Below are 26340 nucleotides of genomic sequence, written 5' to 3'. Positions count from 1 at the left end.
CTCCACACCTGTCTTCCCCTTTACTCTGCACATACTGCAGGCTGGAAGCAAAAATGCATCTCCTGACTCCGGGTGTACAACTCAAAGTCATTGTGAGATTGTAAAAAATGAATTCTACACTGAAGGGGCACCCTCAAGCATCACCTGGATGTCTTCTCCCAGCAAGCACAGCTAAGCCTGGAGACCACCACCAACCCAACGTCACACTGCAGCTTCATTTGAAAAGGCAAATGTGACTGATTCCCCCCATGGAGGAAGAGGAGACTTGGCTGGCTGTGTCTAAACTCCTGGGCCACAGGAGCCCTGATCTTCTACCTGCACCTTCCTCCAGCCCAGAGAAGGCAGGTACCAGTGTGGACAGGGAGCTGTGACCTTGTCATTAGCCAGACCAACATGTACCCCATTTCTCACCCCCAAACAAGAAGGACAGCTTTTAAGTGTCCCTCTTCCTTCTTTATTTGAAGGAGTTTCAGTGATCTCCCACACAGAGCATGATCTCTGACAAAGTCTATTCATAAATCCTACTGCCATACTCACTTTTCAGAGACCTTCAGCTCCTCATTCGTAGCTGTGGGCTTTCAGTCCAGGAATCAGGTGGAGGCAGTATGACTGGCAATGCAACCAGTAAACTAAACACAGTGAAAACCTTAAGGCATTTCACCTGCAAAGGATCAGTCAGCATAATCTTGGTATGGTCAGGTGCTCTGGCATCCAGAAATTTCAAGAAAATTGGTTCCTCCAAATTTGTAGACACGGAGATCTTGGAAGCCCTCTATCCAATTTTATCTTGTTGGAGGCAACATCCATGTGGGTGCTATCAGCAGGCAGCACTTAAACTGACGTGGTGAAGAGGAGGGGAAGAGCTAGGAAGACAATAAGGCCCTGCAAGGGGGCACGATGTGTGCAGAAATATGCCAGCAGAAGAAAGTCCCTGCAAGCAGAACCAAGCAGCTTTTTTAAAGTGTCCAACTGCCAGGGATCCCAGTGCAGAAGCAGAAGACCACAAAAAGGAGTCCTCAGTAGTGGTTGCTGGGCTCAGCTGTGCTCTGAACAGACCACCTCTCCCTCCAGACCCTGCAGCAACTCCCGCTTTACTGCTCTACAAAAAGATCTGCATGGGATCTCCCTCCTTCACTCTGTCCATCCTGGTCCCCTGCATGCCACCAGCCTTAGTGGACTTGTCTCAACCCTTGACTCATTCTCTCCCCACCAGCTGGTCTCACCCACAAGGTCTTTGCCTTCTCACGTCCAGTGAAGCTTGCTGAGATATAAATCGCCTTCTACTTCCCCTTTCTTGTGTCAACTTGCCTGGCGGTAAAGTCAGTAATAGCTTTGGCCCATAGACCAACTTTCCCAGAGTTTTTTGAAAGCACCTGATGTACTGCAGGGAAATGTCTTCCCTCTGCGTGGGGTATTCATGGAGCACATGGTCATGGCATCAGGATGCAGCACAGCCACCACATCCCCTACCAGCACTGCCAGCCCCTGCCCTTAGCAATTGGACATCTTTCCTTTTGGTTTAAAAAGGCTTTTCCTTCCCTTTCTCTGTTATAGCTTTCCTTCCCATTTGTGGTTGTCTTTGGAGAGAGAAAATTAACAGCACCTTCTGCTGGCAAGTTCACATTTGTCCCTTTTGACATCTCATCCCTGGGCACAGATCACCAGTATGCTCAGATCAATGGGCATCAGCATCATCTTGTCCCTGCCCAGCATCATGGTGTCACCTTCTTCATTTGCTTTGTTTAAACAAAAGTTTAAAAACAGGCACCAGGCTTCAGAGTTCACAGTACAAAACATGAAGTTGATGGGGCATCTTTGGCTGATCATCCTCTTAGGAAACCAGTTGCTTTGTAATCCAGACAGTGCGAAACATCTCAAAAACGTGCATCCTTCCACATGTGCAACCAAAACATAGCAGCCTTCCAAGGCAATGCTTCAGACAAACTGAAGATCTCATTTAACCATCAAATACAACATCTCATCAAAAAAAAAAAAGCCACCCTTGAATTGTTTGGATGAGCTCTGGTTTCCCCCAGAACACAGCTGAGCTAGTGATGCTGCCAATTTTTCCTTTTTTTTTTTTTTTTTGTTTTTCAGAAAAGTGAGCTTGCGGCAGGGTCTATGACCAAGAAGCTCTGGGCTGTTTGTGTTAGTCTCTGGCTGCCTGCCCTTCTTCCTCTCTGTATACACCCCCAGGCCTCCTACAAAGCTTTTCTGTCTCCCCTCAGCTGCAGCTCTTGCAGGGAGAGAAGGGAGCAGAGTGCCCGGAGTACAAAACCAAACAAAGCCCAGCACAATCAATCATTTCTATGCCAGGAACATGGTTTTGTAGAAACCCTCTCACAGTCTCTAAATGACTGGGGTTGGCAACAGCTGTCAGGTCGGTTTGGCCCTGCAAAAATAGAGGGAAATAGATATGGGGACATCTTCTTTTCCAGCTGGGTCAGGTCCACGAGGCGGCATTGTGTGGGCAATTCCCATGCTGACTCTCCCTCTTCTCCCTCCCATCTCCCCATCGGTGCCCTGCTTCTGCCTTTCCTCTCTCAGCCACATTTGCTCCTCTCTGCCTTTTCCTCAAGCTCAGCCAACACATCAGAGCTGGGCGATAAAGGGTGCTCATTTCAAAATGTAATAACCCTACAAGAGCAAAGAGCCAGAGGAGCCAGAAATTGTTCCCCACTGAGGCTAAAGGAATGTCCAAAATACCGCCAGAAATAAGCTTTACCTCTACTTACTTGTTTATGAACTGCTTGACTGATGTGTGATAGCCAACTTACTGTGAACAGAAGGTACTGAACATCCCCTCTGTGCTGACATAACTATTGAGCTATTACCTGTGTTTCAGGCAAGGTGGGTTGTTATTCCTCACAGTGCTTTGAAACTCAAAGAGACAAAAATATGTCTTCAAGGATCTCTTCGGAGCTGTAATGATTTGAAGCCCGAACATGTCAAAAAGTCTGTCTTTTATGTGTTTTCTTAGGTGACTTGAATGTCTGAGGACACTTAGGATTCAAGTAGGCTTAGGAAATCAATGGGAGTTCAGCACCCAATTAGACTATCTCAAAAATCCCAGGGGAAGCTCAGCTGCAAAGCACGATTCTTTGAGAGCGGTAATTATCCCAGAGCAACACACTTTTATTTCAGCCAACAATGCCATCACGGGGAGCTTTTCCTAACCCATCACAGTCCACATGCAAAGATGTAAGTGATACTGGCTAGGACACCCAGGGACATCACTCCATAGCTGCTTTGCTTGCTGCTGACTCCATTCACATTGCATAAAGGTTTCTCACAGCAAGAAACCCTCTGATAGGTTTGGTTTTGTTGCTGACTTGTTGCCGGACACGTTGGAGAACACATCTTAGAGATGACGTATTTAGGCTTGTTGGGCTCTAATGCAGAAGAGAAGGGATGGGGGGAAAGAAAGAGGAGAATGTAAGAATCATTGTTAAAATGTTTCCATGGCTAAATCTGCATTGGTGAATAAAAGAAGGCCAGGCACGAGTCCCCAGAGCAAATACATCCTCTGCTCAGGACTAACAACAATCTGGCCAGATCCACACTGCTGCAACCTGATGCTGGTCTTCTCTGGGATCTATGTTTCATGTGTCCCTAGAGTGGAATTAGCATGTATGGGTGGCTTTCAGTTCAAGCTGCCTGAAGCGATGCCCAGGCTGGGTCGCTGCCCACCAGGATGTTTTTCCTACAGCATAAAACCAAGGAGAATGTATTGTATGACCTGAGATTTGGTCTGAGGGCACGTGGAGGTGTTTGAGGGTGCAGAGCCCCAAGGACAGACCTGACAGATTGTGCACGGCAGGGGAAGTCAGCCATGGTGCAGTTTTGCTCAAAATATTTTTTGAAAACAATGCTGGGAGTGAATATTGCCATAGACGGGGCCTGGTGGAGCGGTCAGCAGAAAGCTGGGGGGAGCTAACCGTGAAGCAGTGCACACAGCCCCAGGCTTGAATTCACTTTCTGGTGCTGCTATATGTATCTTCAGCATTTCCCCAACTCCTGGTAGCAATATCAAGTATGTATTGACACTGCAGTGACTGCAAGAGCGAGCAACAAGGTCAGTGTTTCCTAACAGTTGGTGACGGGGGGCTGTTGTTGCCATACGTGGCCATGACTAGGATGACAGTCCATTCCTGGACTGCTCTTCTACGGCACAAACAAGGTGTTGTTCAGAAACATACTTGTTCCAACATTGTTATGGAAAGTCACGCAGTATTTGTCTTCCTTTGCGCACATGGAAATGGTCAAACAGTTTTTGTTGGACTCCTGTTCTTGGCACACGTAGCACATAAATGGGTAAGCTAGGGGAAAAAAAAAAAAAAGAAGAAAAAGCACATTACATGGTTTAGGAACCACAATACCTACAAGCCAGATAGCTCCATTTTCCTAGTTATAGCCTGATGAATGTGTGTGTGTGAATGACCGGTGACTTTCTTTATCCCTTGACCCGTGACACCAATGTTAAATCCCTCGCTGTCTCATATGTCTCAGACTGCGAAGTGTTATCGATCTGTTTGCAATCTCTGGCAGCACTAGATGTGAGTGGAATTCAAGGATTTGGGGTCTTTTATGATGGAGATTATTGCTGAGCAATAGCTCCTCTGTCCTGAGAGCTCTGCCACGTGAATTGTCAATTACTGCTCAGTCGTTTCTCCTGAGCAAGCCTAGGCAGGGCTTGCCAGGGAGACCTTTGAGGGTGCCTGGAGCATTTTGAGGAGGTGGACAATGCCTGGTGTCCTACTTCTCTTTCATCTGGCTCGGAGACTACTGTCACGTATCCTTTCTTGTGGTCCCACGCCACTAACTGAACTAGCCTAACCTCAGTCCTAGGAAGTCTGGTGAGAGTAGTCAGATGCTCTGTCAAACTTCTGCATACTACTGTGAGATAGAGAATAAATGGGAAGTCTTAACCAAAATTTGGTTTAACTGGTAAGTGCAGATTTGGAGGGATAATTCATACATCTGCAATACAGATACAGAAGATGACTGGCAGGAAGGACAGGCAGCGATGAGCTGTCTGTCAAGAACGTACAGACTTGACCTCAAATCCAGAAGGTGGTAGGACAGACCTCTGTAAAGCCTCTGGAAAGTAATGATAGAAAGGAAGAAAAGCAAAAACACAGTCTGGATGAGAAACCACACCAAAGTGTCTGCAGAACACTCTCCAGGCAGATTAATTGATTTATAGGTTTTATAGTGGTGGCTGGGTTCTAAGCTTGCAAAATCACCCAGAGCAAAGTATGAGTTTTCCTGTGTAGGAAAAGGGATGAGTTACTTTAAAAACACAGACATTTTTTGAAAGGGAAGCAAACACAGCACAGAATGCTTGCTAAGTTCCTGGTAAGTCTGAGGACAGACTTGTCGCTATGGAAAGGGCAGAAAGCAACTAGAGGACGTGTTCCTGTGAGAGCAGTTTTGCCCGATAAGAAGTTGGCAGTAAGAAAGTGGAAGGGCAATGTAGGTCAGAGAGACCATTAAATGAGAAGTTTCTGATGGAAGGTAAGGGAAAGAAAAAGTTATCAACTGTTGATGCTGAGAGGTCCATAATGCTGTGTAGCTTTTTTGCTTCATTCGTTGCTAAAAATTTGAATCTTCATGTACAGGGTAGAGGAGATGCAATAAGATTTTACAAAATTTTTGGCACAATCTTGAATGACGTGGTTACAAGCAAGCCCAGGAAACACAAGCTAGTGAAAATGCAACAGAATGGGTGCAAAGCCAGACATGAAAACACCCTCACAGGGTAGTCCGCAATGATTATTGGTCAAACCAATTGGAGAAGTGAAACTCATAAGTTTCTCCAGAGCTCTGCTGTGGGCTCAGGTCTATACAATATCATCACTACTGACAATAGGGATGAGATAGAGGATGAGCATCACATTTTCAGGTGATGCCAAGGACAAAATAGCTGAAAACATACTGTAAGTAGAGTTCTAAGTGATTTTGACAGATGGGTGTAATAAAAGAATGAAAAAAAATAATAGATGCAGATCAAAGAGAAATACATTACACCGAGATTAAAAAAAAAAAAAAAAAAAAAAAAAGTCAGATGAGGAACAACTGGTTGAGTTACAATTAAGGACTGCAGTGTAAAGAGCAGCAGTCAACCGTGTCACGCTTCAGCGATGGAAACAAATGTCACGCAAGGGAACACAGGCAGCAATGTCATGTGCAAGATATGCAAAGTGGCCTTTCGACTCTGGCAAGGCCTCAGCTGGAACACCAATGGCCAAACCTGTATGCGGCACTTCAAAAAATATGCAAAGCATTTGGAGAGAGACCAGAGGAGAGGGAGGAGAAATGGTCAGAGATCTTGAAAATATGACCTCATAGAAAATATTGGAAACATTTAGCTTGTTTATTAACAGTGAGAATCTGCTGAGGAAAGACACAGTAACCTTCTTCATGCAAGCAAAAAGAATCTACAAAGAAGTTAATAAACTGTTCTACACATCCTACAGTGAAAACACAAGCAAACTCTACAAAAAGAGATGTTAAGAGATATTAAGACTAACTTTCTAAAAGGATGAGAGTCTGAGTAATTCCAGGCTGTGGAGTCTTCTTTGTTGAAAACTTTCAAGGACACATTAAATAAGCATCTGCCTGGTTTGGTCCAGCATCGGAGCAGGGTAAAGGATCATGACCTTTTAAGGTTTCTTCTGGACATAATATAGCTATAATGGTGAGTTCATGGATGCAAATGGCAACAGACTCTCTTTGGTGGGCTGAGAGATCAACAGTTTTGAGTAAAAGTTGCTTATTAGGGTCTTGAATTGGACCCCAGATACATGAGAAGGATCGAATAACAATTATCTCCAAGTTTTCCTTTGCTCCTGTATCCCCCTGCGATCTCTTACTCTTGAATGTGAAAGCCTTGATATTTGAATTACTGGCTTCCTCTGATCTAGGCTGGGCTACCGAAAGGTGCTGCATGAAACACTGCCCCTAGGTCCTTTTGGAAGCTGATGCCAATATAAAATGTCTTCAAGCCTACTACAGCAATAAGATATCCCACCATGAACGTGTGCTACCAGAGTCTTGGATCTCTATTAGCTTTCCACTTCATCCTGGGTAACACTGGGGACATTGCCTTTGATAATTCCTCTGTCCATGTTGTGTTGCTGCATTCAGGAATTATGGGCACAATATCCTTTATATTTTTAGAACTGAATACTCCTTTTCCAACCCCCAAACTGGCCGAAGCTTCTGATCTTACAGGTGTGCTGCAGAACCATCTGTCCAAAAAATGTAGGAGTAGGGGGTTGATACATCAGAGAGCAAGAATTAATTAGATGCCTCTTTCTCAACCCCTGCTTGATATGTATCATAGTTTCTGGGAAACTATCAGGCGTGGGGAAAATGTTGTCAATCTGGTCATTATTCCTACGTGCACATAGCGATGTAACAACACGTGTATCAGTCCCAGAAGAAGGACACACATTCAGAGTACCTCGGACTTCCCTTTGGGAGAAGGATGCCTTTAACATGACATAAGCACAGAAAAGCTCTTTCACCTCTGCCTCTGATATAATCTATAAAAATTCTCACTGGTGCATTTCCTAGCAAGCAAGACACATGGCAAACCACGTGGCTTGCTACAATGGAGGAAGCAGCAGTACAGAAAAGTCTGTAAGATGCTCAAAACCCCATATGGATAAGAAAATATGTTTTGTTATGCTTTCTGGCACTTCTAATTTGCATCATTTGGGACGATCCCATAGATCACTGCGTGGTTATAATCTGGCATCCAGCACCGTACAATTAGAGCTCTCTCACTCAGTACTGCCGCTGGAAAGAAGAATTAGTTTATCAGGATCTTATTTCTGCAGCAAATCGTTAATCAAGGTGCAAAAGGAAGTTGGTGGCAGCATGGCTGCAACATTGCAATATTGCAGAGTTAGTGAAAACCCTCTAAATTTTTGTGACACGAAAAGTTTTCACCATCTCTATATACCTTATCTTAACTAGTAGCAGCATTAGAGGCTCACCTTGCTCCACACACAGGACAGCAGCCAATAAGGTGACAAGAGTAGTCTTCATCTCCACCAGATCCTCTCCACTGGACTAGGAGGATGTTTGGAGCACAGGTTATATACCTTTTGAACAGCGACAGCAGTTTTACAGGTTCCAGATGGCTCAGGGGTGGACATGAAATCAACCCAAGGGTGTGTAATGTGCATGTGGGAGTTCTCCATGCTGGAGCCCTTGGAACAAGCCGACACCTTGGGGAAAAGTCCTTTTAGCAACACATTTCTTGCTCTTCCGGTCATATGAGTGATGGGAAATAGGATCTGCTCTCTTCTTCTCCAGGTTTCTTCCTTTCCTTCCTCCCAGCAGAAGCAGCAGCTGTGCTGATGAAATAGCAGAGCCCGGAGGCACGGGGAGATAGTCCTAACAGCGCATTTTCCTAATCCCTTTGGATTGTCAGCGTGTGCTATACCAGGGTTCATATCATTAATTTTCTTTAATTATTCCATAGAACTAGAAGGTCAGACTCTCAACTGGCCTACGCTGGTTTATCTCCAATAAAATCAGTGTGGTTTACACTAAATGAAATTAGCTAATGGTTAGTTAAACAGAAAATTTTCCTCAAATTTTCATGTCAGTCTTCATTTCTTTATCAATTTTCTATTACTTGTAGTTAATCCCTCTGCTTGCTCCTCCCTTGACTGGAATTCTCAAATACCTTATAGTCTTTTTATTTAATGAAGTTTTTCTTCCATTTTAGGGATTCTTTACAGGGTCTGCTTTTCTCCACACCCAACAGCTTCTGGAAATCAGACCTCCATTTACATTACCACAAATTGGTATCCTGGAATTGCTGCTCTACTTTGAAAAAAGCCATCTCTCAAACTCTCTTTTTCAATCTCTCCCCTTAAATCAATCTCTTTTCTTTTATTCTTCTATGTTGCTCTCTCTGAATTTCTTAAAATCTGACTCTGACATTCTGGGAAATAGACCCTAATACAAGATGCATCTTGTAAGAGCTCAAGCCACCACCATCTCACAGAGCTTCTTTCAAAGTGAGATTACTCCTGGACAGAAGGTAGCAGAATGCACAAAAGAAAAAATTGCCAAACCCCCCTTTTGCTGGCAAATATGGAATAACTTAACAGGCAGTTCCCTAGAAGTAGCCATCAGCAGGGTATTTTTGTCTGTTTCTAATATAAATCATCCCAACACCAGCTGATTTCCTTATCCATGAGAGCGTGTGATACTTTTTCAGGCCCTCCTAAACTGCTCCTAGAATGACATCATCAGGTGGTGAATTCCAGAGTTGTTCAAGCCTGATACCAAAATAGACATCCCCATTCTTGTTTTTGGAGGTTTGTGAGGTCAGCAGGGGACGTGCTGGTGATGACCAAATCAAACCTTCTGCTTTGCAGAGGGCAATTCAGTTTACTGCCCAAGTGTGTTATAAACAGGTTGTTCTGTGTAATTAGTGGGTGTGTCCTCTTGCTGGTATTTTGCAATGCGGGTAATAGGAAGCAACTATTTCCCCCTTGTTTTGGTGCTATTAATTATCCCATAGACTTCTGTTATATATATTCCTTTTCCCTTCCTCCGTGAGTGAAAGAGCACTCTAGTTATTGCCGTACGCCCCCTCATGTTGACTTTACCAACATCCATTTGTTTCTACACGAACCTTCGTGCAAGAAGATGTTGCAAGTCAGCTTTGAAAGATTGTGGTGAGGCTAAGACATCCCCAGCCAACAAATGTGTACCAAGGAGAGAAATTTGAGTAGGAAACAAGATCTTCTATGTCAAACTGTTATCTGGGAGCTGTCCCCAGGTCATTAATGTCTTCGTTAGTACCTAGGAGTGCTGCAGTGCTGGAGCATGCCCTCTTCTCACATCTGGAGAGCAGTCAATTTGCAGCACAGTGACTGGGTCACAGTGATTCCTTCTTTCTCAAGAGGACAGATTACGAAACTCAATGCAGTCAGGAGGGTGTCTCCTGCTGCCCAGCATCACAGCCTTCAGCCTGGAGAAGGGCCTGGAGCAGGCAAGCCAAGGGGCACCAAGTGAGAAGTAAGATTGAGGAAGACTGCAAAAAAATGCAAGGAAGTTGCGTCACCTCTGTAGAGTAATATCTCATCATTACTCATTCAGGAAAACTAAAATGGACCTCAAAATGGAGCCATGATTTGGCTATATGACAAGAGAGCAGCAGTTAACATTGAAAAAGGGATGCTTTTGTCATATTCCATGGCTTTCAGAAGCTTTTTAGATGCAGTGAAGACCTTGTTTTGACCTTTTGCATCCATCTTGTCTCTTGCTTTGTCATTGATTCACTGCGTGTTAATCAGATCCAGGCAAATTAACAGGGAGAAAGGGAAGAAATTTCATGTTGTGAGGGAAAAGGCAGCCAAATTATTTGAGGACAGCAGAAGGCAGTGTAGGTCCTTCAGAATCAGTGGTGATAGAGCCCTGAGTGAGGGAAAAGAAGGGCCAAAGTAAACCACCTCCTCCAGATGCCTAATTTAGGCAGGGCAAGGCCCCCTTGGCTGATTCAGGTCCTGGTGCAGTGATTCAGGAGCACCAAAAACCGAGCTCTTAGATAATCCACACAGAGAGAGCCAGCTACATCTCAGAAGCAATCCCAATTATTTGAATGAAACACTCATCTTCTTACTGAGAGCCCTCCAGGCATCCCAAATGTCTCTGCAGGGCAGCTCGCCACTTTCATCCAAGGAGTATGCAATCATGGGAGCCAACAAATAAGAAACTCTGGGCAGAGGGATGTGGAATTAGGCAGCAACATCTGCTGGGAGATGTCATATCAGGATTTCTCAGGAAGGCTGGCAGAGAAGAGTCTCCTCTTAGACAACACCGTTGCCAAGGGAGGGTTCACTAAGGAATTTTTCATGGTTTTAGGACCTCCTGTGCCTCAGGGCAATTGCTGCTCCCACTTCCAGATAAGGACCCTTTTATGTAATCTGAGACGTGGATCAATCTTTGGCCCACATGCACGGTTGTGTTGCTGGGCAGTAGGGAATGAAAACCTATGGGAACAGGGAGAAACCAGGCAAGAAACAGACAGGCTGGGGTTCATGGATGGTGCTTCTCCCTTAAGGATGGGACTTCTGGCTTCCTGGTCCTGTTCATAACTTCTCCATGCAACAGCCAGAAGTAGACCACAAAACCCTCCATGGCAGAAGCAGGCTCTACCATGTGCCTTTGCCCACACATTTTTATACCTTCCTTTTCATGCCATATTCCCTCCCAACCCAAAACGAAGGCACCTGCCAAGTTCAGGTAGCATAAGAAATGACCTTATTTTAAACCTGGATGCCAAGAGCAGGTCTGTATTCACAAGCTCAACAGGACAAAACCTGGGGCAGTACTAGCCTCAGCTTGGCCTTTGCCTGTGCCAAGCAGCATTGTCCCTAAGAAATCCTAAACCTGTAGATAGCAAAGGCTGAAGACTCCTTCAAATAGTTCAGTTGTTACCACCTGCCCCTGGGTGTGGGGCAGAGTATGGCCATCCAAGGCCACAGAACAGTTCTTGGAACATTCGAGGTGTTCAGATGTGTGTGCCACTTGAGTATCTCCAAATCTGGCAGAAGGGGAAGAAAGCTGAAAAGAGTAGGTTGGACAGAAGACTGAAGCCAGCTCAGTTGGGGGGTGGCAGTGCAATAGAAACCGTGGGGACAACAGAGAGTCTCATGGCTAGAGACAGAGCATCCTTGGCCAACCTTGTATTTGCACTGAGGAGAAAAAAATCGGCTGAGGCTCTAGCAAGAAAATAGAAGTTGGAGGTAAAGCCCAGACTAAGATTGGATGAAGAAGACAACAAGGAAGGCTGGGAGAGAAAACAGACAAGGAGTCCATAGCTGGGGGTTGGATATGGATGGAGGAAGAGTGGACGGGAAGGGGTAGGAGCAGGTTGGGGAGAGCTGGAGTCATGAGACCACATTTCCTTTGCAAACCTGTTCTAAAGATCCGGCTGTTTCTGAGTGTTGCTGTTCCTCTGCTCTCGGCAAATACCCAACAGAGTGAGCAAAGTGTATAGCTTCTCTCCCTGTGCAATGAGTCTACAGAGAGAAAACCAGCTGGGTGAGCTGCACCTAACTAATTACCCTGGGAGATCTTCTTTGGGGTAATCCTGGTGGAGAGCTTCTTCAGCTCAGGAGAAAGCATTTCAGCCTCCGGTGACTCGCTTCAGAAGGGTTTGAGTGAGCGAATCTCTCATTCCTAAAACTATCCACAAGCAAGGTCAGTGCAGGGGAATGCGTTCCTTCAATTTTAAGCATGATAGGAAACTTGACTAGCAAACATAAAAGATTTATTTTCAAAGCTAATATTTTGTTATAGATGAAGCTGAAATTTCCAGACTCCAGCAGACACACAGTAGAAACCATCTGTCTTTTTTGATGATTTTCCTTTAAGCACCATGCAAGATACTTCTCTCCCTTTTCAAAATAATCCGTAATGCTTATAAAGCAATTTCCACTGGAAGGTCTTAAATCAGTTTAAAGAAAACTTAATGCTCAAGATCCTTTCACGTTGGGTCCTGCCTTGTCCCCTCTGTTTGCCTGCTGAAGAGCTCAACAGCCGTTTCTTTTCAGGTAGCTGACCCAGAAGAGAAACTGAAAGCAAGTTAAATAGAGTACAGTTTACTCTGAAATGGAGTCACAAAAATGACACTTTTGCCAATGCAGAAAATAAAAATAAAATCTGGGGAAAGGCTTCCTGAAGTGACTGCAAAGCAATTGTAATATAATTCAGCATTATTTCAATTGGACTTGCAGACTAACGCCTCTGCTTTTGTTGCTGCTAACATGGATGCATCCAGCTGCCACGCCCAATGTACCATATCACACAGTCACACAATAGAATAAAACAAGACTTTATTGTGCCCAGTTTCTATTTAACAACTATAGTATTAAAGGCTTCCTCAGACCAAAATGATACAGGGCAGAAAATGTTGTAAAGGGAAAAATGGCTCAAGAGAATGGCAGGGACAAAATGAAGGGGAAAAAAATTCATGGAGTTATAAAGGCCAATAGTAGGAGAGATGGTGACTATATGGTGCCCTTCTTCATGTGTAGGGCTCCACACTGTGCCTTTCTCTTCCAAAGACCATTTTGAGGTAGGGCTGTGCTCTTGTGCATTGTCATCAGAGCACGGAAAGAGCAAAAATATTTGCTGATGGGATGTGACCTTCTAGGTGGGAGAAACAGGGCAGCATTCACACTGTACAGATGGAAGTTTGACCCCTTGAAGGCAAGGCCAAGCAGCTCCTTTCCCCCACAAGCCCCTTTAAAAACCCAGATGGAGGATGCAGGCGAGACTGGCCAAGACACCCAGAGCTATCATGGTGTAGCTGGTTTTCACACTGCTGGCACCACTGATGTTACACAAGGAAGTCTCACAGCAGCTGGTAGCAACACCAGCTATGCCAATATTCAGGTCAATTGTTGGGCAAAACGCAGAACATTTCTTGGTAATACGCTGGTTACGGTTGTCGCCTGAAGTGGGAGAGAGAGAAAACAGGAAGAAAAGTTGGGGTTTTTATCTTGTATATTTTTTACAAGCTTCGATGACAGACTGGCTGTGCAATATCCAGTGGGGAACACATTGTTCTGTACTTAATGCTGTTGGTTTTCCCTTGGGCTTTGTCACACTGCATCATTATTTGTGTATATGTGACCCCTGGAGACCATCTCCAGGCCTTACGACTCCTCTGCTGTTTTCAGGGCCACCTGGCTGCGAACTAGGGCAAGGAGATCTAACGCATTTCTACAGTGCAAGATTGCAAGACATCATCGTCACCATGCCTTGGGATTGCTCCTTCCACAGTACCTGGCCCTTTCTGACTCCACCACGTCATGAGCATATATTTGAGCTTGGAGATGAGACAAGGGGTTTGTGCAGAGAAATACTCTCTATTCCAACGTCTCTCTTTCCTGTGTTTAATCAGCAGTGCAGTATTGTTACCATATATTGCAACAGAGACAGACTATGCTGAGTTCCCACCTGCTGCAAGATATGCTCTCTGTCTTCTCTGATCCTCATTAATTCTTCCACCACACCTCCTGGTGGGAGGAGGCTCTGCAGTCATCCTAACCTGAACCCCATCTTGTCATCAGAGCCTTAGAAAAGCTTCACACTTACCAAATCCCCTGGTAGAGTAGGTTGTGAGACAGTACTTCTCGTGCTCAGAGCATGTGGTTGTACTGAGACAATGCATATTGGAAGATGCATCTTGGCATGTGAAGCACATCAAGGAGAACGCTGCAAAAAAAAGCACACAACACTCATCAATCACCTCTAAAAATATCCGTAGGAGGACAAAACTGATGGTGCTGGTCCAGATGGAGGATCTGTCAAGCCCAGCAGCCACAGGCAGACAACCTCCTGGGTGTGTGAAACTTGGCCCCAGCGACTCTCCTGGACTCAAATTCCTTTAAGCTCAGATTCCTGACACTGATGTGGTGTGCTCATGTACTAACCCCCAAGAAATCTTCCTTCTGGATACTTACTTGAGTCTCCCTTGAATCCATTTAAACATCTATCATCCCCAGTGTGCTTTTGAAAAGAGTGCTCCAATCTACTACCACTGGCAGCATGAAGCTCTTTTGCTTTCTTTTCAGCCTGGCTCCTCGAAGCCTTCATTGCCAGCCACTAGTCCTTCTATGGAAAGAGACCACTGGATTCCTGTCCACGCTTTTTCACATCTTCAAGTCATCTGAAGAGTCCTGGCCTACGCATCCTTTCTCAGAGTACACAGGCCAACAGTGAATTATTTTTAAAAAATTTTTAATACAAAAAGGGAGTAACCCCCCTGGCCATACTAGACATGAATATTTTCATAGCATCATAGAATGGTTTTGGTTGGAAGGGACTTAAAGTTCATCTAGTCCCAACGCCCCTGCCCCAGGCAGGGCCACCTTCCACTAGCCCAGGTTGCCCAAAGCCCCGTCCAACGTGGCCTTGAACCCTTCCAGGGAGGGGGCAGCCACAGCTTCTCTGGGCAACCTGTGCCAGGGCCTCACCACCCTCACAGGGAAGAATTTCTTCTTTATATCTACTCTAAGTCTACCCTCTTTCAGTTTAAAACTATTACCCTTGTCCTATCACTATTCTTCCCGATAAAGAGTCCCTCTCCATCTGTTTGCTCAAATGAGGGACAAGTGACCAAGATCTACTTCTCAGTGTTTGCTGGGAAGATGAATGCTTGCATTTGGCTGGTTCATTTTCAGAGCTCTCTCATGTCAGGAGAGCTTCTCCTGTAGAAGACAGGGCTCAGCAAACCACCCCCTTGGTTGCAGCAGATTCCTTTTTACAGCCATCTGTGGGTGATGACTGTCTAACACTACAAACTGCGTACATCTGTAACACTGTGCATCTGCAAGGCGCTGTGCTAATACGAATGAATGAAAACAGCGTGCACTCAAGGAAGCTAAAGCAGTCATTCATAGCAAAGAGATCATTGGGGAAGGTTTCTTTGAACGATAAGGGGAATTTCCTACTCGTCTGTTTATCTGGAGCAAACACTCCTGCAGTAATGTCACCCACTGGAGATTAGACTCGTTCATCTCATTTCCAGGCTACCCATGGCCAGTTAATACCCATTTTATCCTTGTACGAGCACTGTCCTTTAGCTTTGCCTAGCTTGCTCTTCATCTGCCTCGCTCTTCTTCTCCCTTGCCTGAGCTTCTTTGCCGTTGTTAGTGCCTTTACCAGCACTGTCCTAACCTCACTGCTGCCCTTGTTTGACCTTAGATAAGCTCATCTGGCCCAAACAGACCCTCTGCTCTTTAGTGTCCTACTAGCCCAGACCTGGCCTCAGGTCAGACCGTGACCCCAGGTGATCAGGGTCACTGTATTTCATAGGAAGCCACAAAAATGCCTTTTAGGGCACTATTCATCCTTCTCTGTCTCTGTGGAAGCTGTCTTATTTCCCCACTCCAGTTGGCAGCCCCTTCACCCTTTCCATGGCCACCCAGCACAGACCTTCACTTTCCTCTTGTAGTCTGTTCCTCACAGTTCCTACTCTCCCTCTGTGGTCTCTCACTGAAGAGCAGTTAGCAGAGGACACAGAGGCCAGGCAATTGGGCTTGCAGTGACTCACATCCCATCTCCTTCTCTTCCCATGCCTGACACCCTTATGATTTCAAAAGCCTCAGACCTGGCACCTGGCTCGCTCTGACTTGACACCAAAACTATTGCAATTTGCTTCCTACCTTGGTCATTTCTATCTCCAAGAACCTCTCAGCTGTCCTGCCTGGCTCTTGCATTCAGTATTGTCCTGGCACTGCAAGCTAAATTTTTTTTTTTTTTTTTTTTCAGGTCTGGGACCCTCCTTTAGAACATCTGCACACAAAGTGGTGTGGCTTCATTCTCTTTTCTTGTGCAAAGCCCATACAGGTACCTTTCTGCTCCACCCCACTGGGAACCACCCTTTCCTCCCAGAATAACTATACACTAGAGCAAAGTCCCCAAACTGGGTTTTCCAGACATGTAGCTCATTTTATTCCTTAATTAATACAGCTTCTTTAATCAAGCCCATTCCAAGAGTAACTTCATGAATCTATGAAGGAAACAGTAGAGCTTGGTGCATGCCCAAGTCCCGTTTCAACCTCCCAAAGCTGCTAATTTCAGAGTCCAGTTGCCCTGGGACCCTTCTAGCCAGGAGAGGGGGCAAGCACCCTTCAGGGGTGATTTTGCCAACCTCCCTCTGTGCTCAGGAGATTTCTCTCTCGCTCACAATTTACTATAGAGGACTTTGGAGGCATATGGGCTCCTAACCTGGTGGCTCAGTTAAGACACTGAAGTCAGGTAGGACAATTCTGCTCATGCTACTGAAAAACATTTCTGATTTTATTGCATCTGTTGCGGTATCTGTTGCAATGAGGGCTGAGTGGGGAAAGAAACAGTGTGCCCCACTCAGGATGCAAACCTGGGGTTCAACCAGGCTGCCTTTGGAGGTCTCCTGTCTGCACCCCGCAAGACCTCTGCTCTAACTGAAAAAGAATATTCCTTAAGGAAGATTTTCATGTGAACATCAAGCCACCCAGATAAACAACTTACACATGTAAAGCATTAACAAGTGCCCACAGATGCAGGATTTACACCCTTAAAATCAGTCAGGTTCAGGATTAATTAGAACAGCAACTAGCCTTCTGGCTAGTTTGCACAGCAAAGTGGTGCTGTGTATGTGTTAATTTTCACTGACTCCTTTGATAAGTTTGCTGTCTCATTATGTGATCTTTGTAAAAATATGTGATTACAGTTGATAAGCTGCAAAAAGAATCCTTTTATTGCCCTCAACTTTCCCAACTCCATTAAGCACAATGGTTTAGCACATGCCAAGTTTAAAGCCTGTGAAGTCCCACAGTAAGAACACTTACAGCCTCAAATTAAGTGTGAGCCTAAGTGCTCTGCTGGACCAGGACCAGAATGGCCAGTAATTTGCAGGTAAAACCCTACAGCAGAGCCTGAGAAAAATTCAGTTTGCAATAAGGCAAAAGCCCCCTCTGAGCTGAGGGGATCAACTATTCCCCTGGAATAGTCAGAGGGATATTCAGGGCTGCACCCCCTGTTTCTTGCCTGACCCACAGCCTGCCCCTGTGCAAGGGGTCAGCTCCCAGGGGCACAGGCAGCTGTCCTTGGCAGAGCCCAACCAGGCAAAGTTAAAGTGCAGGTTCACAAAAAAACGAGGATGAGAATGGGACTCTGCGTCTCCATCTCAGACCTGGGATCAACATCGGCAAAGTTGCACCTCAAAGCAACAAGCTGCAAGAAGGAGATGGGAGCCAGAATTACATCTTCTCGTGGCATGACCGGCTCTACCAATTTAGGTAATGATGATTTGTAATTGCAACCAATAAGCAAGCAAGTGAAAAAAAAATAAAAATCAGGCTGTAGTTAGTTTTATGTCAAATCTGCAGCTTTATTGCACATATTGCCCTCTCCCTGCCCAGCTCTGTATATCCCTCAGCTAACCCCCCCTTCTGAGGGAGCTGCACCAAGGGCTCTCAGCTGTCTACGCTGAGCCACTCCAAGGGCTGGGCTGGGACTGCACGAGTCAGGTGAGGTGGGTATCTCATCCCCTACTTCAGCTCCTCAGCATATTCCAACTTCTGGTGGGGATACATCCCCTGGCTTCTTGTCCTGAGGACTGGAATATTGTCTAGAGCCTAGTGAGCCTTCAGCTTTACGGTTCATGCTGCAAAATCCCCTTGTCATCCTGTAATATCAAAGATGTGCCCCACCTCTGGGGGTCTCGCTAGCGCAAAGCAATCCTTGGAGACTCACCACTCTCTGTGCACAGGGCAATGACCAGCACGACAAGAAGAGAAGTCTTCATCCTTTATAGGTCTTGCAGCTTTCAAAACAAGCAGGACTCTCCCAGGGCAGGTTTTATACCCCTGCAGTGTTTGCTTTGATGCTAGGATAATAACTATAGGGTTGCTGTGTCAGATGGTGGATAATTGAGTGTAACGTGTCAATGCTTGCATGTGGAAGTATGCTTTGTTGGAAATCTAAACAGGTGTCATGTTCTCCCCCCACTTCTTTTCCTTAGTTGTTTCACAATACAGCTTGTTCATCTGGTGTTAATTATGCAACAATTTCTAATTCTGGTTAAGTGGAGTAAAAGCCAAACACAAAAACAAAATAGTGTCCATGTGAGAAGAGGAACGTTCTCCTTTCCGGGCCAGCCTGGGTCTCAGAGGAGGCTGCATCCTTAAAAATCCTGTCCTCACGTACTGTTTTAGTGCATATGGAAACTGATTGAATTTAAAATTGAAATTGGGATTGAAACTTCTACAAAATGTCTCCCAGGATTGTCAATGCAGCTAGATCAGAAGAGCAGTATCTTTTCACTGCATTTCATAGGGGACCAGACATAATTTTCTGTGGGCCTTTTTAAGACAGCAGTTCAAAATCATAAATGTTTCAAAAAATTGGATATTTTATATGAGGGAAAATGCTATCTTATTAGAAAATAAATTCCATTGGGCAGTGAAAATGACCACTTAAATTAAAAAATAGAAATAACACCCACTCCCATCACATTAAACAAGCTGTGATTTTTTTTTTTTTCACAAATTATAAAAAATAAATGTCAGGGAGAAAAAAACAAACCAGTTAAAGCATGGAGAATGAGAGATTGCCTGATCAAGGATCTCAACTCATTAAGTCTTCAGAAAAAAAAAAATTATAGCCCGCCAAGATTATGTGAAATGCCAAATAGGAGTACTCCACTGGATTTCCATATGGCGCTCTTTATTCCTCCTTTTTTTTATCATGTTTCATCCTATCTCCCTGTATAAAATCAGAATCTTTCCCATCTTCTTCTGATTGCTGTTGCTTTTTCCTCCCACCATTGTCTCTCTGCCATCTAGTCGTGGGGATGGAGGCACAGTCCCAGCAATGGTCAGCTGGAGCCCTTTTACATGACACTCCGAGCTGCAGGAGCAACCTTCGTGCCCCAAGCCTCTGCCAGCAGCTCTGCCCCTTGCTGCTCTCCATCTGTTTTAGTTCCCTTTTTTCTTAGTCTCAAAGTTGCTCAGATTTCCATCTCCCATTAAATATTTGAGCTTCCAATATGACCCACCTACAGTCATTATCTCACTGAAAAGGCATGCCTTGTTCTTGAGGTGATGTAAGTCTTTCCAACACCTCTAAATTGGACATATAAATATTGTTAGTATGGAGACCTGCATGACTAAGGTGAGGAAATTTCTGCTTTCTCAATAGGTAGAGAATGAAACTCAGTTGGAACAGAGGTGGCAATTAACCAAGAAAGCTCAAAGGAGGGGCGTTGTTTGGCTTCATAAGGCCAATGCCTTTGTAAGGCACCAGGCAGGAGGAAACAAGAAGCTGGCACCCTCCATGCCAGGCAGTGCAACACTCTCTTCCTTGTGAAATATTTTATTTTCCCCAGTCCAGAAGAGATTTCATGAGTCTTTATTGGTAAATCAACTTTTATTGCTGACTATCTGAGGTAATAGCAGAAAAGGGGGCTCTAGTCACAAGGCGATGCCATTCTGCAGCTTGTATGTTGCGCTGCAGAGGCAGCCCACATTCAGATTTATTTCAGCCAACAGCATCCATTAACAGGTACAGAAATAGCAGCTCAGCCAGGCACTTTTTTTTTTTTTCCCCCTCCCTTGTAGTCTCATCCAAGCAAAAACTAAAATATCTCTTGTCTCCTGCAAGCTGCTGAGATTTTGAGATGGCAAGGCTGTATTTCTTAAAGGAGTTATTGCAGGTTTTCTGACAGTCGAGATTTTCCATTAGATGGTCCTGCACTCTTCCAACTGGTCCCATATGTCCCCCTGATATTAATGTTATCTTCATCCCTCGCCAGTGCCAGGTGAGATAGATTGAAAGGAACCCATGGGGGTAGAAAGGACACAGATGATTAACACACTGGAGGGACCGAGGCAAAGCAGGAAGATAATATCACAGTTTACAAGTATTTGGAAGCTATGAACTTCAGTAAGATTTTGGAAGGAGTAACAGGGGATTTAATTGGGAGTGGAGGATGGGATGGAAAGATTTATTTCCCTTGACACAGTTGCTGAGTGGAGAAGGAAGGAGAGCATTTTGCTCATCGTGTTCTAAACCTGGTTGAAATTGTCATGTGAGAAGGGCAAACAATTTATTTTTGTGAAAACATGTAGTTTTCATGAAAGAAAAGATGAAATTTGAAAGTAACTGTGAAATTCAGATGTTTTTACTAAATGTGGATTTTCAGGTTGGCCAAAAGCTTTGAGAATCACTTCAGAAATTATTAGGATTCACATACAGGAAAAGTGATGGGAAACATGGTTAAAAAGAAGTGCAAAAAACCAAGTTTCTGTTGGTCCCTCAACACAGAAATGCTACAACACTACCATTCTTCAGTTAGCCCATCTCGTATTTAAATAAATGCCAGAACACTCTCCTTGCCCAGAAATTTAATTTTTATGGGATGACTAAACCTAATCCCATGCTCACAGCCTTCAGCCAGTGCTGCGGTTTCTCCCCGTTGCACAGAAACACACACGCTTTGCAGCCCGTCTTGAGCGCTGGTGGAGCAGGACTCCCCTCAAATCCAGCTGGGCTGCAAACGTTAAGGCTTTTTCCCAGGTACCACTTACATATAAGCCCTCCCAAAATGCAGGACTGCACTTACAAACTGCTCACCCAGGCATTACGCACCCTCCAGCTCCAAGAGCGCACGTATTTTGCCCATCGTAGTTATAGCTCCACTCCTCCAAGAGCTGTGAGGAATCTCCACCCCATCTCCTTCATCCCCAAGCCTGGAAATGCAGCAGCCACAGAGGAAAGGGAAGGAGCAGAGACCTGGATCAGACACCCATTGCCTCTGCCAGGCTCTTTCTGCCCGTTTCCCCTGTCCCTTGCAGGGAACTCATGAGCAATCACTCAGACAGAAGCGTGTTCTCCAAGCAGGCATGGAGCTCCCCTTTCCATGAGGACAGATTCCAGCAGCACCGTCCTCATCTTGGACATCTCCAGCATCTTGGTGTGGGCCCTTTACCTATTTTAAAAGCTGAAATCATCCACCCTGCAGAGATCACACAAGAACTTTTCAGCAGAGCCAAGAGCACTGCCAATACCTGGCAAATCCCCAGTCCTGTGTGCTAGCAGTTACAAAACAATTCTCGTTGTTGCTTGCAATGGGAACAACACAAACATCTTTGATCTTTCCAGATTGACACCTTCATTCGTTAGCACTGAGTGATCAGGCAGAACATCTGGCCTTATGGAGTGTCTGTCCTGAGCTGTTGGATGAAACTGAGTCAGTTGAGAAAGGCAGCCAGGAGAAGACTCCCAGGTGCTAAAAAGAGGAATTCAATGTGAAGTAGAGATTCAGCCTACAGACCTTTCTGGCAGAGCTGTTTTCTCAGGCTGATCTTAGTGTGGATATAGCAAACACACTCTAGAATAACATAAATCTTTATTTTGTCTGACAATTGTCACACGCATGCTATCAAAAGAGCTTTCCCAGGGAAAATTAGTACAAAACAACAAATGATACAGGGGAAAAAATAGGAACTACACTGCCGTGCCATTTTGTGGAAGGGATCTGAAACAGTGTATTGGAAAAAACAGGGTAGACATAGACCCTGTTTGAGACACTTGACAGAGGATGTTGGTTTCTCAGTTGGGGAATATCTTGTAGGTTCTTGGGTTGTCACATCTTCTCCCACCCCTCATCACAATCCTGCCCTGATGACACAGATCAAACTGGCCACAATTCCCAGGAACATCACAGCATAGCTGATTTTTACACTGTTGGCACCACTGAAATTACACAGGGAGGTACCACAGCATTTGGTGGAAAAAGCCGCCGTACCGAAGTTCACGTTCGTCTCAGGACAGTCTACAGAACATTTCTTGGTGATGCGGTGTCCTGTGTCCTTGCCTGGATGGAGAATAGACAAGAAGGGAGAGCTGTGATTTAAGATTCTCCTGCAAGAGCTGACCAGAGGATGATAGGAGGAGGTATACTGCATTATGCTTAATTTGCAATGCAGCAATAACAGCGATCGGTGGATTGGATGAGTGCTGGGTGAGGGTCCACACAACCTGGATCAGCTGCATGACACTAGAAAGTCCTTGGTAGAAACCCACACCATGCTTCATGTAGGATGGCAAAAAATCACTGCTAATGCATTTTTGGTTTCTAAAACCACCTTACTCACATCCAATCCCTTTCCATTCTCCATCACAAAGCCCTCAGATCAAGCAAGAGGTTGTGGTCCTTAAAATCTGTGTGCTTCAACCAGCCCTGCCACAAGGTGATGAGGAACATACCCCAGGTGGTGAATCACAGAACACCGCTGAGGGATTCACACGCATTATGTGTTGTGATCCATAAACCTCAGTGATCAATTCTTTCCAACAAGACCAACTACTGCTCTAAAAAAGCTACTGCTCATCAGTTTCTCTGGAGGGGAAAAAAAAAAAAAAAAAGCGCCTGGAAGTATCGCTGGTACTCACCAAACCCAGCAGAGCTGTACGTGGTTATACAGTATTTCTCATGATCTTCACACTTGTAGGTTTTAAGACAGTTCCAGTTGGAGTGCTCGTTGTCGCACGTGTAGCAAAACAGCGAGGAAGCTGGAAAGAGTGCATATGACACATGTTAGTGGTTTCCAGCAATGCCCTCCTGGGAAGAAAGTGTCAAAAGCCATGTCCCTTCTTGGAAAATACAAGGTGAAAAGTATGTTAAAAACAAGTTTTCATGACAAGTGAAATAAGAGGTTGGTTTTGATTAATGAACCTGAAAAAGCAAACAAACAGAACAAAACAACTTTCTTTACTTGAGATTTTCGGTGATTAAACCCGAAAACACATTTTTTTCAGCCTGAGCAGCACTCGCAGGTGACCTTTCTTTCTCTCCAGGTCCACACTGGCCTGGTTGACAGCCAACCTGCAAAAGCAGTGCTCGCTACATGCCCAGCTGTGTCTAGCACAGCTCTGGCAAGGAGACGATGAACTGTCACTGTTCTCAGGTGAGAGCTTAGTTTTAGTATCTTCAGACTGCATCTGCAAAAAACTGTACAGACATGAATTAATTAAAGCCTATGACACCCCTGTGAGCTAAATTACTGAGCACAGAGCCACGTTAAAGGGAGTTCCCTGGGAGAGGTTGCTCTGGACAATAGGGAGATTATTTCCATCAGCGCCTGGAACAACATGTTCTCAGTGATATTATTAGCAGGGCTAAGCCAAGTCTATTACAAAGCCAGAGGAGGTAGGATACGTATTTCTGAACAAAACTGAAGTAAACTGGATCAAATTCCCAGGCTGGCCAGCTGGCCATGCTAGGAACACAGGCACGTGCCATCTCATTCCCTGGAGGTGAATTCACAACTGGCAGGAAACTGCTTCCCTCCTGTTCATAGTCCCGTGAAACGCTTCTCATGTCTGAGCAGGGGTGACAGAGGCAGTTAAGCTGCTCTCAGGACAGCCTGCTCCATTGTCACCAGTGGGGGAGAGTTGAAGACGACCTATTGCAAATCACGGAGGGTCCTCTCTTAGGCTGAAATTTCCCTGGTTCAGTTCCTCCTGGCTTTCTCAACCCAGGAAGGCTCTTATCTGTGCACAGAAGAGCCCCTTCTGATTGAATCTGAACTTGTTTGTAACAAGGATACTCCTCCCAGGGACTCTCCAAAGCCCAGCTGCTGATTCAAATTCATCTCTGAAGTTGAACCTACACATGATGCTTGGTTAAACAAATCCAGAAGCAGTTCTAAAAGAGAATTAAAAGCCATTTTAGGCCCTAATTACCCTAGGTAGGAGAAGAAAAGGCCTCCCCTCTGTGATGTGGGGAGCTCAGGTGCCTTGGGTACAGCTCTGGAGCCAGCATATGACTGACTGTCTTGCTCTGAAACCTACCCAGTTGCTCTTTTTTCTAGTGCCAGATGTTGCGAGCGCAGGTGTTCTCCATAACAGCAGATAAAATCCTTGTTACATCCTGGTTTTAACTTCTCTTTAACTGACTATTCAGCACTCGCTGTTTCTCCATTGCTTGGATAAGTTAAACTTTCCCCTCTCCTCTGGAGGCTCCCCAACCCGAGCTGTGGGCTACTGCCTTTTTGCAGACCATACCAGGGGACTCCCAGACACGCTGCCTAGAAAGCGTTAGCGCATTTTACAGACCTCGTAGCGTTCTCTGATCTGCTTTTCTGCCAAATCACACAAAGTTGTTCAAACCACTTCCTGCTGCAGATGGAGCCGAGACCCCAGCATGTGCGCGAAAGCAACTGAAATGCACTCGTGTTCACTGACTGATGCAAGGAAAATCCCTCCGAGTCAGGAAACAATAACAGCTTAAACCATTATAGCTGTTATGAAACCTTGCCTGCATCTGGCCTCCACCCTCCATTAGCTCTAGTTTTGTGAATGCAGCCAGAAATAGCCTTAACGGTGCAAAAAGGCTTGCAGTACTCCTCGAGATTGCAAATACATGCACAGAGCCAACGTCTCTCAACTGGATATTTCTGCACAATTATCTGATTATATCTGCACTTCCTTTGAAAGAGGACAAGCACAGAGCATTGTGGATCCCATTACAAACACACTCCCAGACATTTAAAAAATCTCTTCAAACCCATGAGCAAAGAGCTGTTAGGCTTTCAAATATCTGCCAGCAGCCTAGTTTCTTAATTGTAATGCCATTGTAGGAAATAAAGTGGAACGCTGGCAGAAGATGCGGTGTCAATACCAGCCATAATCAACAACTCAAGTTTCATTCAGGAACAAAATAAAACCAAAGGCAAAACTGTGACCCCAGCTTAATTCCTATTAGCCTTTTTCAGTTCACATCTTTATCTTCAGACGTGAGTGGTCGGAGCTTGATATTTGAGGGTGTAAGAAACCAGAGCAGTGAGCTCATCTTCTCTGGTTTATAGATACCTCGGCAGAACTCACCCAGAAGCTAAGACTCAACCACACCAAATATTGCTTGACGCAGCTGCCGCCAAAGAAAAACTGCGCTACCAAGACCTCACCAATTGCAATAAAAGCTGTCAAACCTTCTTGTCCCTGTGTTATCCTTATTTTTTTCTTCTGGTATTTTCATCCTCTCCATCTGGCTCTCCCAGCTTCCAAAGCTCCTTACCTTGCTCAGCACACAGGACTGCCACCAGCAGGACAATCAGAAAAGCCTTCATGGTCATTGTGCCCTCAGAGTCTGAACAATGTGGGGTGATGCACCACAGTAAGGTTTTATACTGGAACCGCGTTTACTTTGACTTCCTTTGATTACAGTAATTTGAGGTTTGGGGAGTGACAGCACATAAGATGTGATCACTGATGGGTGTGTTTGTGCGTAGGAACCTATTATGAGGCTCCAGATAACAATTTTTTTTACATCCCGTTCAGATCCAATCTTTGTTTCCAAGGCCTACTCCCGCTGACCATGTCTGCATTGCTAATTTGGGGAACGATTTATCTCATTCAAACATGGGAGTCTCTTCTTACTCCACTGGGCTGAATGGCGAAACCTGGAGCAAAGCAGAGGCAGCTGTGCCACTCTAGGGTGGCTCATCACTTGGAAGATAGTAGGTACCACCTGGCATCCTCCGTCATTTCTCTCTACCATGATATGAGAGCTTCATATCTGTGGGAAGTGGGAGAGGAGGCAAAAAAGATTTTTGCTGGTTTGTCTGCAGTCATTCAGAATTATCTCACTTGTACTAAGGCAGAAAACCAGCTTGTATCATTCTTGCAATGACACTATTTGTGCCTTGAGACTGTCACTCAGAGGCTCCCATGATCCAGGCAGGGATGGGGTCTGATGCTTTTGTTTTGTTTTTCTTCTCTGTCCTACAGAAGCATCCAGGGTTT

The 26340-nt window shown here is 45.1% G+C and overlaps 3 protein-coding genes across 3 annotated transcripts; all 3 read right to left on the bottom strand.

Moving 5' to 3' along the window:
• Positions 1-3180: 3180 nt before the first annotated feature.
• On the bottom strand, positions 3181-8058 carry LOC141932590 (lymphocyte antigen 6E-like). Its single transcript, XM_074846374.1, has 3 exons — positions 8007-8058; positions 4200-4319; positions 3181-3392 (listed from the first exon to the last, which is right to left on the bottom strand). The coding sequence occupies exons 1-3, from the start codon at positions 8056-8058 to the stop codon at positions 3181-3183; spliced, it is 384 nt and encodes a 127-aa protein (XP_074702475.1).
• A 5226-nt stretch (positions 8059-13284) lies between these two features.
• On the bottom strand, positions 13285-18337 carry LOC141915564 (lymphocyte antigen 6E-like). The gene is made up of 3 exons (XM_074817617.1): positions 18286-18337; positions 14140-14259; positions 13285-13493 (listed from the first exon to the last, which is right to left on the bottom strand). The coding sequence occupies exons 1-3, from the start codon at positions 18335-18337 to the stop codon at positions 13285-13287; spliced, it is 381 nt and encodes a 126-aa protein (XP_074673718.1).
• Positions 18338-21923: 3586 nt separating this feature from the next.
• Positions 21924-25729, bottom strand: LOC141932563 (lymphocyte antigen 6E-like). Its single transcript, XM_074846299.1, has 3 exons — positions 25613-25729; positions 22987-23106; positions 21924-22408 (listed from the first exon to the last, which is right to left on the bottom strand). The coding sequence occupies exons 1-3, from the start codon at positions 25668-25670 to the stop codon at positions 22200-22202; spliced, it is 387 nt and encodes a 128-aa protein (XP_074702400.1). The 5' UTR covers positions 25671-25729; the 3' UTR covers positions 21924-22199.
• Positions 25730-26340: the final 611 nt, after the last annotated feature.

Source organism: Strix aluco, chromosome 1 (assembly GCF_031877795.1).
Source record: "Strix aluco isolate bStrAlu1 chromosome 1, bStrAlu1.hap1, whole genome shotgun sequence".
NCBI lineage: Eukaryota > Metazoa > Chordata > Aves > Strigiformes > Strigidae > Strix > Strix aluco.
This window is presented reverse-complemented; position numbering and strand designations above follow the sequence as displayed.

Bases quoted from the DNA above. Each gene is read 5' to 3' on its own strand.
- LOC141932590 (XM_074846374.1), bottom strand. From the start codon at position 8,058: ATGAAGACTACTCTTGTCACCTTATTGGCTGCTGTCCTGTGTGTGGAG. The intron at 4,320-8,006 runs GTGAGCCTCTAA...TTTTTCCCCTAG, and splicing joins TGTCCTGTGTGTGGAGCAAG to CTTACCCATTTATGTGCTAC. The intron at 3,393-4,199 runs GTATGTTTCTGA...CTTCTGCATTAG, and splicing joins CCATAACAATGTTGGAACAA to AGCCCAACAAGCCTAAATAC.
- LOC141915564 (XM_074817617.1), bottom strand. From the start codon at position 18,337: ATGAAGACTTCTCTTCTTGTCGTGCTGGTCATTGCCCTGTGCACAGAG. The intron at 14,260-18,285 runs GTGAGTCTCCAA...TTTTTTTTGCAG, and splicing joins TGCCCTGTGCACAGAGAGTG to CGTTCTCCTTGATGTGCTTC. The intron at 13,494-14,139 runs GTAAGTGTGAAG...CTCCCACTTCAG, and splicing joins CTACTCTACCAGGGGATTTG to GCGACAACCGTAACCAGCGT.
- LOC141932563 (XM_074846299.1), bottom strand. From the start codon at position 25,670: ATGACCATGAAGGCTTTTCTGATTGTCCTGCTGGTGGCAGTCCTGTGT. The intron at 23,107-25,612 runs GTAAGGAGCTTT...CACTCTTTCCAG, and splicing joins AGTCCTGTGTGCTGAGCAAG to CTTCCTCGCTGTTTTGCTAC. The intron at 22,409-22,986 runs GTGAGTACCAGC...TTCTCCATCCAG, and splicing joins GTACAGCTCTGCTGGGTTTG to GCAAGGACACAGGACACCGC.